The 16,224-nt window shown below is 40.9% G+C and overlaps 1 protein-coding gene across 3 annotated transcripts in view; it reads right to left on the reverse strand.

Moving 5' to 3' along the window:
* Sema1a (semaphorin 1a) overlaps positions 1 to 16,224 on the reverse strand; it is a 583,530-nt gene that overhangs the window by 10,915 nt on the left and 556,391 nt on the right. For all 3 annotated transcript variants that reach the window (XM_019051359.2, XM_019051360.2, XM_072301803.1), the window contains exons 10-16: positions 12,692 to 12,833; positions 4,929 to 5,131; positions 4,115 to 4,260; positions 2,984 to 3,066; positions 1,734 to 1,965; positions 1,382 to 1,527; positions 378 to 518 (exon numbers count right to left, since the gene is read on the reverse strand). In XM_019051359.2, coding sequence (XP_018906904.1) covers positions 378 to 518; positions 1,382 to 1,527; positions 1,734 to 1,965; positions 2,984 to 3,066; positions 4,115 to 4,260; positions 4,929 to 5,131; positions 12,692 to 12,833 — 1,093 coding nt within the window. The remainder of the gene's footprint in view (positions 1 to 377; positions 519 to 1,381; positions 1,528 to 1,733; positions 1,966 to 2,983; positions 3,067 to 4,114; positions 4,261 to 4,928; positions 5,132 to 12,691; positions 12,834 to 16,224) is intronic.

The raw sequence follows: 16,224 nt of genomic DNA on the forward strand, positions 1-16,224 counted from the left end.
TGAAGCATTAGAAAACTTATAAATACATAAATGCATGGCTAAATAGTAGATTACAAATGATACATCATAGTTCAAAATTAGTTTTTGTTCCTCCTGTAGAACCATATTGAATAATGATAAATACAGTGACATTAGAAACATTGTAAGACTGAGTTTTTAAGTCGACACCCCCCCCCCCCCCCCCTTTAAAAAAAATATCAATGAATACCGACGAAAACTTCAATACTAAAAGCTTGACTGCAGAAAGACAAGGCCAAAATTTAACAGTTTGAAAAGAAATTTTGGCCTGAATATCAGATTGACGCGAGAGAACTTCCCCGCCCATCAGAGAATATTATGCCACATTAAAAAAAGTTTTAAAAAAATCTATGACTTACCAGAAGAGGAGCTTTCCGAGTCACCTGTTATATTAATGACCTCTCCGTCTGGAATTTCTTTCTTCGACCCACTATCAGAGCCGAATCGAGGATAGTTGGAGGACAAACCACCAACATTGCCAGCATCTTTGTTGATTTTGCCTAGAACAGGACAGGCTTGAATAAGTTTTCTTTTTTAAATGAATTTGTAAATAAAGCTTTGACACTTTGTAGTTTAATCTAAGGAAAATCATGGTGGGTAAAAAAACACGAAAATGTAAGTCCCTAGATTCTGAGTTTTGAACTTGTGCTTCACTCGTTTATTTCAAGAACTATACTTGGGATCTCTGGTCTCCTAAAAATCAACTCACACTGAGGGCAAAGCATTTCAATGGTGAAACTATAAAACTTGTACAAACATTCATGACATGGCAAACTTTACACCAGATATTTGACAGTTAAGACATGCCTCATCTTCCTTGATCCTTCATTGGACATATTCCTACCAAAGAGAACAATGAGCGGCAAGAAAAGATGGTGTGTGCTCGTGGCAAGGTGGATAAGAACAATGTGGTCAGTAGGCGTGATTCCTTCTGGTGAAATATATGTAGAAAAGCAGGATTTAAAACGTAGCATACAGAACTATGTGCAGACTGAATGCGGGACTCATGAGCCATGGGCATGGGAAAAGTTGTGGACAGGGCTCATTAGTTAAAGCGGATAAAGGGCAACAACGGAGATGGCTTCGATGCTGCTGACGTCTCTAGCGCTTCATTATTCCCATGCAAATTCCCATTATTTCTTACTGCCCAAAAACTAACGAGCACACCCAATCTTTCACACCCGCACATAGTTCTATTTGGTAGAAATACATCCAATTCTACATACATTTAGGCTGAAATTATACTGCTAAATCTGGTAAGCAATTTATAAAAGATAGCAGGTCCTATCTTTAGTAATCTGCATGATTGTCAAACATACTCACGAATGCTGAGAAAAACCTATCAGTCTAAGAAAATACTTACTTGCAGCAGCACAATGAGGGTGGACACCTGTTGCAATACTCTGGGCAAAAACTTTCTCGTCGTTCCATCTTGGTGCAGTAATGGACCGACATTTGCTGGTTTGTTTATCCCATGCACAATATGGATCTTGTAGAGCCACACATTCACTGTTAAGGACAGAAAAATAAAATGCATGATCAGCTGCTAGAGTAAATATTAATATTACAGGGCATATAAATTACATTATTTTGTTGATGAGGTGAAATTTTTGAAAAGCGATTTCATATTTTGGAAGAAACTTAATATTTCTCCAAGACATCTCACAGTTGTTGAATCAAACATAGTGTTCATTTAAAAATGAGTGATTACTTACCTGCACGAGATTATTTTCTCATTATTGCATCTGTGAAGAGCAAGGGACAAAACCTCTGAGTCTGAGACAACTATCAAGCGACCGTCTTGAGAGTTATCCATGTGTGCTACTCGTAAATTGCGGATGGGTACATTGGGCGGAAAAACTTGTAATTCCTCAATGACCACTGGACTGACTTTTTCTGAGGAATCTGCTGAGTCTGCATTTACAGCTTTCAGTACCTTTCCATTGTCTGGAAATTTAAAACAAAAAACAAAAAAAAACGTCATTAATATTATTAATATGGCTGATTGAAAAGAATTAAATACTTAAATTGGAGGCAATTCATAAAAAAATTTGTTTTAATTTCAAATAAATTTTTCCTGCTGTTCCTTGAATAAATCACACAAAGAATCTGCTTCCACAGTGTTCTACGGCAATCTACGACGTTTAACTGCCAAAGTCCCCTCTCCTTATGAAGCCTTTCATAGAGTTGACATTCCCTCATTCCATGTACAATCCCTGTTGCCACTCTTCCTCTGGGTACCTATCCTCTTCGTCTCCACCAAGTATGTATGTATGAGCCGCTTTTACGGCGCGCTAGGGCGCTCTGCGACGCCTATTCTCCACAGGAATCTGTCATGGTAGAGATCCTCCGGAAGCTGGCATCTCTCCATCTCTTCATGGATGCCCTCTACCCACCGTTTGGCTGGACGCCCTCTCCATCGCCTACCTGGGGGAACCCACTCCAACACCTTCTTCGGCAACCTGGTATCAGCCATTCTCTGCACATGCCCATACCATACCAATTGCTTGGTCATGATATCGTGCACAATCGTCCCCTCAACGCCCATTATCTCTCGGACACCAAGGAAGAGCCAATTCAAAGGATTTCTTTGGCAGCCTTCCTTTCATCTATCATTAACACGACCACACTAAACTAGCTATTTGGTCATGACATTGAATGTGATGACATTTTCAAATTCTACAATTCGATGCACTCTATCATTATGCACCCAATCTCTTTTAGAAATTTGTGCCAACCTTCTCAAAAAATCCATCTCTGTTACTCTTAGCATATTCTGCATCCGAGTTTTCAGCTGCCACACTTCACATCCATACGTTAAAATACTTTCCACTACATCGTTGTAAATTCTCCTCTTGTTCTCTATTAAATTTCGTTGATTTCAGAGGATTCCATTCAACATTGAAAAATCACACAACTTCAAAAATTCCTACCATCTGATAACTGCTCTTAAATCATAACATACCTGTGCCAATAAATAATACATCATAAGCTTTTCCGCCTGGCACTTTGATCTGTGGGTCAACTGCAATCATTGTGAAGCGATAGCTGAAAATTAAAGCAAAAATGAAAGTTAGTGTCTTAATCATATCAAATTTTTCCTTGTTTCACTTAAAATATCATTATAGAATAGAGATGAAAATGTGTTTAAAGGGTCTACATCCTTACATATTTTTGCGATATCAAAGAGATATGTCTCCTAACATCCTTCTAACTAAAAACTTAAAATAAATTAGGAGGTACGATGTCACACACCGTCGTTTTCCACACGAAGGAAAGTATCTTGATTGCGCTGGCTAAGAATTTCTCTTACATTTTAGTTGATTCCAGAAGAATTGTTACATGAATTTTACTGAAATTCTCATGATTTTTCTCTACCCTTGCAAAAAAGACTCAGAAATGTTTAGACCAATTCAGGCAACAGTTCTCCCGTGCAAAAATAAATTGTTCGTTGTGATACTGAGACATTACAGACAAAATACATTTCTTTGTGTGGGAAATGACAATACATGGAAAGTTTCAAAGTGAAAAATTAGATTTAAGAAATGCATACGATGCATTACATTATCTGAGTTCGAGACGCCGCTTATTAAATCTACTATTTCCACAAGAAGTCATCACAACATGTCTTGACACTAATTCATCATTTAAATTGAACCAAATACGCATGAAATCTCATGTAAACCACATCTCACACTTAAGTAAGGGAATATTTTTTGAGTGAGTAGAATATGTCTCTCAGGCTGTGTCTCAGAGGAATATTTTTGGGTCGGAGATTGGATAAGTATAAAGTTTTTTTCCCCCTATAAATTCATGAGGAAGTCAAATGTAGACTTGTGATTCAGAGGGAGGAGTAGTAAAGAGAAGATATCACATACAATTTACACTTCTCGAGATATTCTCTTTTTTAAAAATCATTCGTTACAGTTTGTAACATATTTTTTCCACAGTGTCACACTCTTAAAAGCATACACTGAGAAAATGAGTAACTCATCATGAAACTAAAAATCATTAAGATTGGTTTACGTGCAGTTTTAAATTTGAAAGTGTATTTACTAACAAGTTAATGAGCATATTTGAAAGGATGAGAACTTACTGGAAACTAGTGCGAATCACAAGAGGCTGTCCGAAGTATGCTGGCACCGATTCGTCCATCAAAGAATGGGTTTTGATAAAATTTAAAGTTAAGTCAGGAAGAGTTCTTGAGTCGTTTACACACTGACCAGGCCTTGGATCTGGGACCTGAAAATTTTAAAACAAGAAACGTTTAATTTTAAAAACAGGCATAAAGTCATTGTTGCGGCTCATTATTTTTCGATTGGTCCAAAACACTCCCCCCCCCCCCCCTGTTAGCATATTCAGCCTGTGAAGCATTTTCAGCGTCAATTTTAGGGTTTTAAAATATGTAAAAAGTGCCTTTAACAGGTAGGACTCCAAGAATAAGGACAAAAAAACTTAAAGATCTAAAAATTGTAACTTAATTATAATAAAAATGGAAAATACTTACTACATTCCCCATTTTATTAAGTTGGTTTAACCTTCTTAATTTTAAAAAAATATAAATTTCATTAGGAAGTGAATATTGTAATTTCGATTTCCGGGGGACACTAAAAATCAATCAAAAAAAGGGGGGATTTTAAAAGTAGATAATTTGGCCAGAAATAGCTCAAATTATGAGCCTGTAGGCAAAAGTGAACCTTTTTTTGTCTTAAGTTCAGAGTGATACTAGTAACTTAGCAAAATTTTCTCAGTATCTCGATTTTTTTTTACTTCCGATGTAGGGGGATTTAAAGTAAGTCTAAAAGTCTTCTTAGAGGGTTGGATCGCAAAGGGACCAGAGTGATCCAGAGGGCTCACTTTTTGTTTCTGTAAGGGAAAAAGAGGGGGGGGGGATGACTTTGAGAGCTTACCTTGCCACTCTGGACGGGGAGCCAATTGGAGTTGAGCTCTGACTGTTCTTTGAAGCTGCCCTCGAAAGTGTCCGTGATGTCTTGGAGGGAGAAGGCGCAAACCGCTGACCCGCTTATGCTGTTGGCTGGCGTCGTGAAGACTCCGTAGATGAGTTGCGTTTTCGATCCTCCGTAAGTCCCTTCGATGAGGTCACTCGTCGATTCTGCAAAACCACAAACCATCGATTCGATTATAGTTTCATAAAAAAGGGTATTACAAGATTTCAAGAGTGTACTAAAAAGTCAGTTTGAACTTTCTTTCCAAAATAAGGATTGATGTAATGTCGAAGCTTCAAACATCTATTTCTCGAAATAGCAAAAACTGCACTTATGCGCCTTGTCTTCCAAGCCCCTCAATTAGAATTGCGACGAAAGTTGGCAACTTTTCGGGAGCCATTCGTCGTAGGGTTCTTCTCATCAAGCGCTATCAGTGCGCTCGATTTCACCTCAATCGTTTTGAATAACAACTGAAACGGGAAAACGGGGACTCGAGCCGAGCAGCGATCAAAATATTCCCGGAAACGAGGGAAAAAGAACTCCGGAGAAGCGAACTTATTAAAAGTTGGGGGAACATCCAGCCCGGACGCAAATGAATCGCTAAATAATGTAAAATAATCCGGGGGGACAAATTCGTGGCGAACCGCGAACGATAAAAAGTAAGAGGAGCAGCTTCCGTCGCCCAAACGGAAAGAGGGAAATCAAATCACTGCCTTTTCCCTCCCCTGATTTATTTTTTCTCTGCCGACGGTAATTGCTGGAGGTTTTTGTCAAGGCGGCACTTGCTGGAGGTTATCTACCTTTTGAATAGGGGGAAAGACGATGTTCAGGTTGAATTCAGCAGAAATAAACCAAGTCCTATTAAGTTAAAACAGAGAAAAAAAAGTGTGGAAGTTTTTCCTTTTTTTCCGCAGCCTACATTCAACACAATGAATTGAATGACAACACAATGAATTCAACACAATCCCTTTGACACAATGAATAGCCTTCAGAAATTCTGCGGGGCGATTATTGAAATGATATCGACTGTATGTCGCCGCTTTGTCGTGTCGCTCCATCGACTAAGCAATTGCTTAGTCGATGGCGCGACATGACAAAGCGGCGACATACAGTCGATATCATTTCAATAATCGCCCCGCAGGATACAACTATTCGATCATCCATGTAATTTTGTAGTATACCCTCCTAATTGAAGGCAAGCCGAAACGACCTTATTTGATCTTTCCAGCGCAGCGTTGAACTGTTGTTACTACAACTGGACAACATTAACCTTAATTACAGCGTTTCAATATTATTTCATTTTCTATTTCTTCTTTCTGTACAACATTCCCAATGGATTTTCTTGAAAAGATAAAGAGAAATCACATGAAATTTCCTGCTGCGATATCGGTCAGTTATCCTCAAAAAACGAATAAAATCGAATCCCCATTTTCCTGGTTTTCCCTTACACTTGTAACCCTGACAATGGAGACTATACGGTCTCTTTAGGGAGGGGACCTCCCCCCCCCCTTTTTTTTTTAAAAAAAACCGACTGTGAATATAGTCCTTGGAGGTTATCAGTGCGTACTCTCTAAAATATTTCTATCCCCAGTGGCTCCAAGCCAACCGTACAAATGCCGATCAATCCTTTCAAAAAAATTACAAGATCTAGGTTGTCATGTTGGGCAATAAAATATAGATATATCACAAGGGGTTGAATGAGGAAAACTTCTGATTTTCAGCACTATCTCGTAACGATGCACAGGATGGACGAGGGACGGCTCGCAAACACGAGCCCTCATTTTTCGTTCGGATATTGAAACGAAGAGGAGCGAATAATAAAACCATAGCGAAGAAACGATTACACCCGCCCTCCTCCCCCTCCCGCCCCTGGGGTCCGAGGACCGCGCGCAGCTTCGGCGTAATTAACAATTAGTAATTAGCAATTGCACCTTCGCTCCCCTTCCTCATGAATAGTTAACATTCAATTACTGCTAATGATTCTGCACTGCACTGCACTTTGTAGGACCCCGCCCCCGCCTCCTTTCGCGTCCACTTAGCCTTTTCCGCCCGGATCTTTTGACTCCTTAGTCAGCACCCCCACCCCCCCTTCGCGGCTTAGTCTTCACTGTCAACTTTAATTCCATTAAAAACTTGCCACTGAGATACCTCTGTTCCGAACCGTTTTTGCCAAGTTTCCGCTCGAAAATTGCGGGACCGGAGGTTTGACGAGAACTTACAGACATAAATAAAACCTGAACTTGAGAGTCACGTAAATCAATTAGCAACGGATCAAAATCTCCTTGCATGGCCATCAAAATCATGAGTTGAAAAGAGCTGACTCCGCGAGTTTAAATATTAAAGCCTAACACAGAGCGGAGCGGCGTGCTGCCAGCGCGAACGCGCACTAGCGCCTGACGAACCTAACGGGATACTTCACGCATTGCGCAATGCTTGAAGTATCCACTTGGGTTTGTAGGCGCTAGCAGGCCGGCCGCCGCGCCACTAATCCTAGGCATGATGTAGATATAAATATCTTTTGCCAGTTTTTGCCTATTTGTGAAATACAGCCTTTTAAAGGTCGCCCGCTCAGCCCTCATGAGTACTGTATGTGGGACGTTACGGGTGGGCGATATCGTTCGACCTCTCAGGCAATGTCAAAAAACTACTTCTTTCCATGATACTCATTCAGAAGGAAGTTTATTCAATCGGTTTTCCACAGAATTACACAAAAATATCACTTCCACGGGCGTGCAAAACTCTGAGGAGATCAAAATTTTTCGTGTTAAAAATGATCTAATACTACTAAAACGGCCAAAAACAACTACTTTGCCGGCCTTTGCCGGGTCTCAAGCGGTCATTTCTAGTTAGTACTAATCCTAGGCATGATGTAGATATAAATATCTTTTGCCAGTTTTTGCCTATTTGTGAAATACAGCCTTTTAAAGGTCGCCCGCTCAGCCCTCATGAGTACTGTATGTGGGACGTTACGGGTGGGCGATATCGTTCGACCACTCAGGCAATGTCAAAAAACTACTTCTTTCCATGATATTCATTCAGAAGGAAGTTTATTCAATCGGTTTTTCAAAGAATTACACAAAAATATCACTTCCATGGGCGTGCAACACTCTGAGGAGATCAAAATTTTTCGTGTTAAAAATGATCCAGTACTACTAAAACGGCCAAAAACAACTACTTTGCCGGCCTTTGCCGGGTCTCAAGCGGTCATTTCTAGTTAGTACTAATCCTAGGCATGATGTAGATATAAATATCTTTTGCCAGTTTTTGCCTATTTGTGAAATACAGCCTTTTAAAGGTCGCCCGCTCAGCCCTCATGAGTACTGTATGTGGGACGTTACGGGTGGGCGATATCGTTCGACCACTCAGGCAATGTCAAAAAACTACTTCTTTCCATGATATTCATTCAGAAGGAAGTTTATTCAATCGGTTTTTCAAAGAATTACACAAAAATATCACTTCCATGGGCGTGCAACACTCTGAGGAGATCAAAATTTTTCGTGTTAAAAATGATCTAGTACTACTAAAACGGCCAAAAACAACTACTTTGCCGGCCTTTGCCGGGTCTCAAGCGGTCATTTCTAGTTAGTACTAATCCTAGGCATGATGTAGATATAAATATCTTTTGCCAGTTTTTGCCTATTTGTGAAATACAGCCTTTTAAAGGTCGCCCGCTCAGCCCTCATGAGTACTGTATGTGGGACGTTACGGGTGGGCGATATCGTTCGACCACTCAGGCAATGTCAAAAAACTACTTCTTTCCATGATATTCATTCAGAAGGAAGTTTATTCAATCGGTTTTCCAAAGAATTACACAAAAATATCACTTCCATGGGCGTGCAAAACTCTGAGGAGATCAAAATTTTTCGTGTTAAAAATGATCTAATACTACTAAAACGGCCAAAAACAACTACTTTGCCGGCCTTTGCCGGGTCTCAAGCGGTCATTTCTAGTTAGTACTAATCCTAGGCATGATGTAGATATAAATATCTTTTGCCAGTTTTTGCCTATTTGTGAAATACAGCCTTTTAAAGGTCGCCTGCTCAGCCCTCATGAGTATTGGATGTGGGACGTTACGGGTGGGTGATATCGTTCGACCTCTCAGGCAATGTCAAAAAACTATTTCTCTTATGATATTCATCCAAAGGAAGTTTATTTAATCGGTTTTCCAAAGAATTACCCAAAAATATCATTTCCATGGACGTGCATAACTCTGAGGAGATCAAAATTTTTCGTGTTAAAAATGATCTACTACTACCAAAACGGCCCAAAACAACTAGGTACTTTGCCGGGTCTCAAGTGGCCATTTCTAGTTAGTACTAAGTAATCCTAGGTAGTAGTCCCTGACAGAGACAAATATCTTTTGCCATTTGAAGCGAAAAAAATATATTACAACATTTTAAATTTAAGGTTGCTCTGGAAATAAAAAATCAACAGGCATTGCAGTTTTCGTGAATTTTTTCCTGCTCACTGGTCAAAATGGTTTGATAGGGGCGACACCCTTTTATTGAATTTTTATACTGCCATTTCTGAAACTGCAACCAGAAGTAAATTCCAAAAACAGATCATGCTGACTGGATGCTTCGTGAAGTTATTCAATGTAACAACCCCCCTCCCCCCTTCTTCAACAAAAATAACCATCAGGGTCTAAATATTAGTAAAATAGTAGATCGCTCTTGATGACCATAATCATTAAATTTGTCAAGATTATCATAGTTCAAGCACAGAGCCACGTTGTCAAATTATTAATCCCGTGTTGAGTGGCGCCGCGCTGCAGCGTGCCCTCGAAGGGGAAACGAAGCAGCATTGCATTATGGCTTAGAATTTTCGCAGGATGACCGCGGAAGAGTAAAAAATTCAGAGAAAATTTTACAACCGATATAATACAAGATAGAATACAACCCGAAAATAATTACCTGTACATTGAGGCCTCTTTGCCAGGGTGTTTACGAAAACGGACTGGCCAAAAATCGGTAATTTTACAGTCATTTTTTAGCACATTCCCAAAAAATTCAATACTCCTCAACAGAAAAAAATTCAGTACTTTTTCAGTGCCTCCATTAAACGAAATTCGAAAAATTTGAATTTCTCACTAAAATTGCGACAAAAGTGACAAAAAATGACAAAAATTCCAGACCTCCTTGCAAAATTCCCGCACAATTGCACTACTTCCGGACCGCCCTTAAAAAGTCAGTACTATTTCCGGACTTGTAGACAATCTGCTGGCAAAACGCGGATTATTTTCAGCGTATCTGAATTCTGTGCGGGACGTTCGAAACCGTCCCGAAGTGCTAACTCGTCGCTCTTTTGACATAAGAACGTATCATTATTTCTACATGAGCCCCGAAAAGCACAGAGTCATACGGAGGGCAAGGCTCACGTGAAGATCGAGATACGCTCTTACGTCAGAGAAGCGAGGAACTGCTCCGGTTCGGAGCCTAGCTATCCCATTTTTTCCCGGCTAACTAGGCCGGCGGAAACCACAATCCCAGGGACGCCACTCTTTTTCGACAAAGCCAACGATTACAAATTAATTTCCACGAGAAAATTGAAGGGACCTCGGACATTGGGCAACACCCCGACGGTTAGCCTGAAACGATTTGCCCGGTGAAGCGGAACGTTTTGTGATTGAACCCGGAGTCCACCTAGGAGGGGTGGGGGAGCTGGGGGAACTCCTCCCCCTCACGGGGGTCACCCGGGGGAACAGGGTTGATTTACTCGACGAGAAATCCCTTCCACTTACCGGTGTGATCAGGGATTTTTCACAAAAGCTGACAAACGTGCTTTCGCTGCCAGATTTCGCGATCAAACGTGTCTCTTCAATCGATCCCTATTCTGTTCCTTTTTGAAAAAAGGACTGCATTTTGCGAAAAAGAAGTTATACCATAGCAATGTTTCTTAAAGAATTGTGGATTTTTACGTTTACTACCAGTTAATGAAATATACTGAGGAGCACTAGGAAATAGGAGATAAATATGAGTTGAGGATAATTGTTTCGATTTAATAGCACATTTTTCGTGTAAAAACTGGAATTATTGAAGTTGTTGAATTTTTTTTGTAAGATAAAGCATCTGATCAACAATCAACAAACTTTACTTCCAGCTTCCAGAAGATAGGAATAGAGGCGCCAGGCGCCATGCCATTTAAGGAGGCCACGTGGGGAAAATCCCTTTCACAGTTTTCTTGAGGCACTTAGGGTAAATTTTGATCAATTAAAGGCCATTTTGAAAAATATGTGAGTTTCACCTCCGCCCCCGTCAAATTGTGTCCCCTCCAGGTATATTTCATCCCCCACCTAAGATTTGGTTGGAATGACGCCCGTGGTAATTTTGGGTTAATTTTGATCACTTTCAGGCCATTTTGAAAATGTATGTGACTTTCACCTTAACGCCCCGTAAATTTTGCCTCCTCCAAATATATTTAGGGTGCCTACTAAAACAGGCTGGCCAAAAATCAGTACTTTAACACTACTTTTTCAGTATAATTCCAAGAAATTCAGTGCCTCCTCCACATGCAAATTCAGTACTTTTTCAGTACCCCTATTTGACGAAATTCGAAAAATTTCAAAAATTTGTATTTCTCGCTCAACTTGCGATAAAAATGACAAAAAAATGAAAAAAATTCCGGACCTCCTTGCGGACTTCTCCCGACCGCCCTTGAAAAATCAATACTATTTCCGGATATTCCAGACTTGTAGACACCCTGATATTTTACTCCCTACTTGAGTTTGGTTAGAACGACGCAAGGGCGGATCCAGAATTTGGCAACCCAGGATTTTCTCCACTTAAACCTATGTTAAATAATCGATTCATGTCGGAGCACTTGGCCCCTTCAAGAGTCGATACATTGCCACAGGTTTAAATGGAGAAAAACCAATGATGCCAATTTGCTTGATGCGCCAATGGAACGACGCTCGTGCTCAGAACGATATCCTAGTTTTTTCAGGCTCCTCCCTACTTTTCAAGAACTTGTCATCCTACTATTAGAGAGCCCCCACTATAAAAAACAAAACAAAAAGGGGGAGGAAATCGCGAAAAACATGGAGACCGGCAACGCGTGCAGCACTCTGGGGTTTCATATTCCATCGACGACGAGTCCCTCTTGACTCGGCCACCCTGTCCGGGCGAATTTTCCTTCCGGGTGTCTCCTGTCTCCCTCGGGCGGATTGATCTCGGCTCAAACCCGAGCTAAGATGACTCTTGACGGTGTCGACTGTCGAGTCGCTTCCCGTTCCTTGTCTACGATTTTCTGGGTCGATCTCCAAGACGGAGTCAAGAGGGAGCTCGATAACACCTTTTCATCCCTCCGTCGGAGAGACACTCCTGGCGCGGGAGTTCCTTACCCCCGGAGAAAAATTCACCCGAGAAATCTACATGCCATGAGCGTGAGGATTTTCTGACAGATCGAAGTGCTTCAGATTGAGATTTTCCAGCTCTGAAGAGAAGTTTTCAGCTTTTTTTCTTTTCAGCTTCACCTGAGAAGTAACAAAAGTTCAACGCTGCTTTGGAAAGATCGAATAAGGCCGTTTCAGTTTGCCTTCAATTAGAGGGTATACTACAAAATTACGTGGATGGTCGAATAGTTGTATCCTGAATAAGTGCTTCAAATTGAGATTTTTTAGCTCTGAAAAAGCTCTTGGTATTTTCCAAACTCCTCCGCTTGTCATTCATTTTCCCTGATTTGTTAAAGTTTTATAATTGAAAAATAAAATTATTCGGATTAATACTTACGGATTTCGTTGAAGTAGAACGGGAAGTCACCGTGAACAGAGCAGTTTAGCCGTGACTTCAGGAACGATGTCCACCTGTTCCGGAATCTGTGTGGGCCACCGCGGTCATATTTGCAGACCCTCGCTACTCTCGAGTACACAGCCTGCGGAAAAAAACACACGTACAAAATTATTTACAAGAAATATTGATCAAATAATAAAAATTCCGAGAATCGATTTTCGACGAAATGACGATTTTACGAATGAGAAATTACCCGCTCCTTCATTACGATGGTTCTGCAATATGAGCGATGAGAGAGTCGAAATAGTTGCTTCTCACCCGTGATGACTATATGTGAAATTCTGCTTTTAACAAATGCCTTCATTTTGATAGTTATGCAATTTGAGCGACAAATAAGTCGAAATAGTTGCTTCTCGCCCCTGATAGTTATAACTGACAAAAAAACCTGGAATTGGCGATCCCTGCGTCAAAGATGAATGGAGGGTCTCTTTAAAAATAAGTTGTTAGATTATATTTGTGATGACGATTGCAGCGTCACAAGTTTTGTTCTAAATTCATAGTGAGGTCGATATCCGATTCAAAGATTAAATTATAATGATAATAATTCATAATATAATTCGTAAACAATCGAGTTACTCAATCTCATAATTTAATTCGTAAACAATCGAGTTACTCAATCTCAATAATTGATTAAATCCGGTGCGATAACTCTTGCAAGTCGGAAACACAGTTATTCCCCAACTTGCATCTTTTATGAGTATTCGATTCTCGGTGATATAAAATTGATAGAAATCGATTGCCTCACTTAAATTTGAAAAAAATAAACTTGGTAGTGCCCGTTTTCGATATTTGCCACTGGTAGAATCGACTAGAACACTTTATCAGAACTGCAATTCGAGGTTAGTTCAAAGATCTTTGCGTTGAAAAAAAGAAAAGGGAGGGGAAAAAAGGCGCTTAACAACATTTTTTTAGTACTTTGAAATGGTCTATATACTCAGTAATCTAACCCCAAAAAATCGCTAATCAAATCGAGATTTTAGTCTCAGACTGATCTAATCATTCAAATCGGAACACGTCCACCCGAAACGGATCTCTAAGTCCCTACGTACGAGCCTCCATCCCCGACATTCCATAATTATTATTTTATGTCAGGAGCATATTATGAACTTATAAAACTAGGTCGATGGAGGGGGTGTAAAAAGTGGACCAAGAGAAGCTGAAGGGGTGAGGGAGCGTGGCGTGGAAAAGGGGAGAGAGGGGGTCCTTTGAGGATCGGGGAGCGGGGGGGGGGAGAAAAAGCAGTGAGCAAACGAGGAAGGTGAAAGCGGAAGTAATTAGAGCTATGCACAGGTAACTTCCAAGAGATCAGTTCCGTTCTTGCGCGTGAACGCATTGCCAACTTGCCGGAATTTCCCCCAGTTCCGATTTAAGTTTAATCAACAGGGAAGCAAGAAGACACAGGGATCTCGAACGACTTTGGCTAAATTAATGGTTTTACCATACACTGAAAAAAAAAGCTCTTGGATCTAGTCCTTTGCAAAAAGGAACCAGAAGCATTGCAATGATGCTAAGATTATGCAACTTCATTCTTTGCAATAAAATTACTGGAATCATGAAAAAATATAAAATTTACAGTTTTTAGCGAGTAAAATAGAAACTTTTAATGGATAATCAGGTTTTTCATTCCAAGACAAAAAAAGTTGCGTAAAAGAGTAAACATTTTACAGGGGGAGATTTGGTAATGTCTACAGGCTCATACGTCGTTTTTCCTTAGGACGCAGGACACATCTTCATCAGTCTCTCGATGACCTGCAGCGTTTCGAGAGGACGAGCTGGAGAGATCCATACTCGGCAATCTGAAAACCCTGCACTTGAGATGGAAGCCACAAGCCACACACACTACCTGAATAAAAAACGGATCTTGCAAAACCAACAACGATCTTAAACCCCGCCATCTTGCTGTCAACGACACGATACTCGCCACCGAGATGCTACTAGACAGCACTCCACGCTCTCCTATACTGCCGTGCTGAAGAAAAACGCCGTATGAACATTCGAGAGTTGCCAAATTTCCTTCGATAAAATGTTTATTTTTGAGGCAGGTTATGAATATTTTTCCTTGAAATTTTCAGGAACTTTAGGTGAAATTGCGAACAAAATTATCTGAAAAATTGGAAGGGAAATATTCACAAGTTTACCAGGAAATTCGTGTTTTAAAAAAGAAAATTTGGCAACGCCAGAAGGTTCATACGGCGTTTTCCCACAGCACTGCAGTATACTATACAAGTTGCGGCAGCACGCGTGGCTCTTCTTTTAATTGGCAACTTAAAAGCACAGTGATGGATGCAAGTGAGCTCTCAGGGTGGGAAATGAAAAACGACAGGGGGAGGGGATGTTGGCGAGTGAATGGGTGGGTTCGTCCCCTGGATAGATATCGTGGGATATCCCCTCCACTTTGGCTTCAACTTAAGAGATTTTTTTGAGCTTGGGAGTTGATTTCAGAGAAACCAGTGGCGCTATCGTGTTTCTCGCGAACTTTTACATAGAATCAACGGTCAAATCGCAAATTCCTCACACATGCAACATCTCCATTCTAGCTCAAAATGTTTCCTCGTTTCTCTCCTTCACGTGTTGGTCCCCCGAAAACTCACACAGCCGAAGTGGCACCGCCAGTATGGAGGAACCCACCGCTAAACCTCGGAAATCACTTTAACCTGAATGCCTTAACAACAGAGAACGGGGGTTACGATAGACGGGGGCTATGGAAGACGGGGGGGAGGGGGGCGTTCTCTAGTTTTGCCACAACTAAAGTTGCCCCGGTGGTGCAAGAGCAGGAGTGAAGAGGTCGCAACGCGCAGAACTTTCCAGACAAGCCCTTCCGGATGCCAAATCTACCGAGAAAACCTGCATTTCCCGGGCGAGAATAATAGGAGACCCTGTGGATCCGGCAACGTCGAAGATAACGCTACAATGCTTCCTCTATGCGGCTAACCCTTTGAACTAACAATACGGATCCTTGGGATTGGAAGAAAGAGCGTTGATCCGGCTAATTGGCTGTGCACACACTTCACTCGGCTTTGAACTTACTTGACGGTGCTTACTGCTTACTGCTTACTTCGAGATCCAAGGCGCTGGCACCCCGGAGTGACCATTTTTTCTTGGGATTGCCCCACAGATTACGTAACTTTGTCTCCTTAACTTACTTCTTCGCTTGGGGTGGTGGATTGGCGTCACGAACTCACGACAGCGATTTGGCGCTGCGATTACGAAAAAGCAGACCCTCACACTGCCTTGCTACAGAGAAACGCCATGGGGGCGTTGGAATGTTGCCAGATTTCTTCTGGTAAAATATTCATTTAGAAAAATTTCGTAAATGTGCCTTTAAAATTTTGGCAAATTGTGAGAAAGATCTTACGGCAATTTCGAAGATAAGTCACAAGTTTCCGAGAAAATTCGTGTTTTGCAAACGCTCATAGGGAGTTTTTCCTCGGCTTGGCAGCACTGAGCTCTTGAGTATACAGGCTGTCTTAAAG

The sequence above is a fragment of the Bemisia tabaci genome, chromosome 6 (genome assembly GCF_918797505.1).
Source record: "Bemisia tabaci chromosome 6, PGI_BMITA_v3".
In the NCBI taxonomy this organism is placed as follows: Eukaryota; Metazoa; Arthropoda; class Insecta; order Hemiptera; family Aleyrodidae; genus Bemisia; species Bemisia tabaci.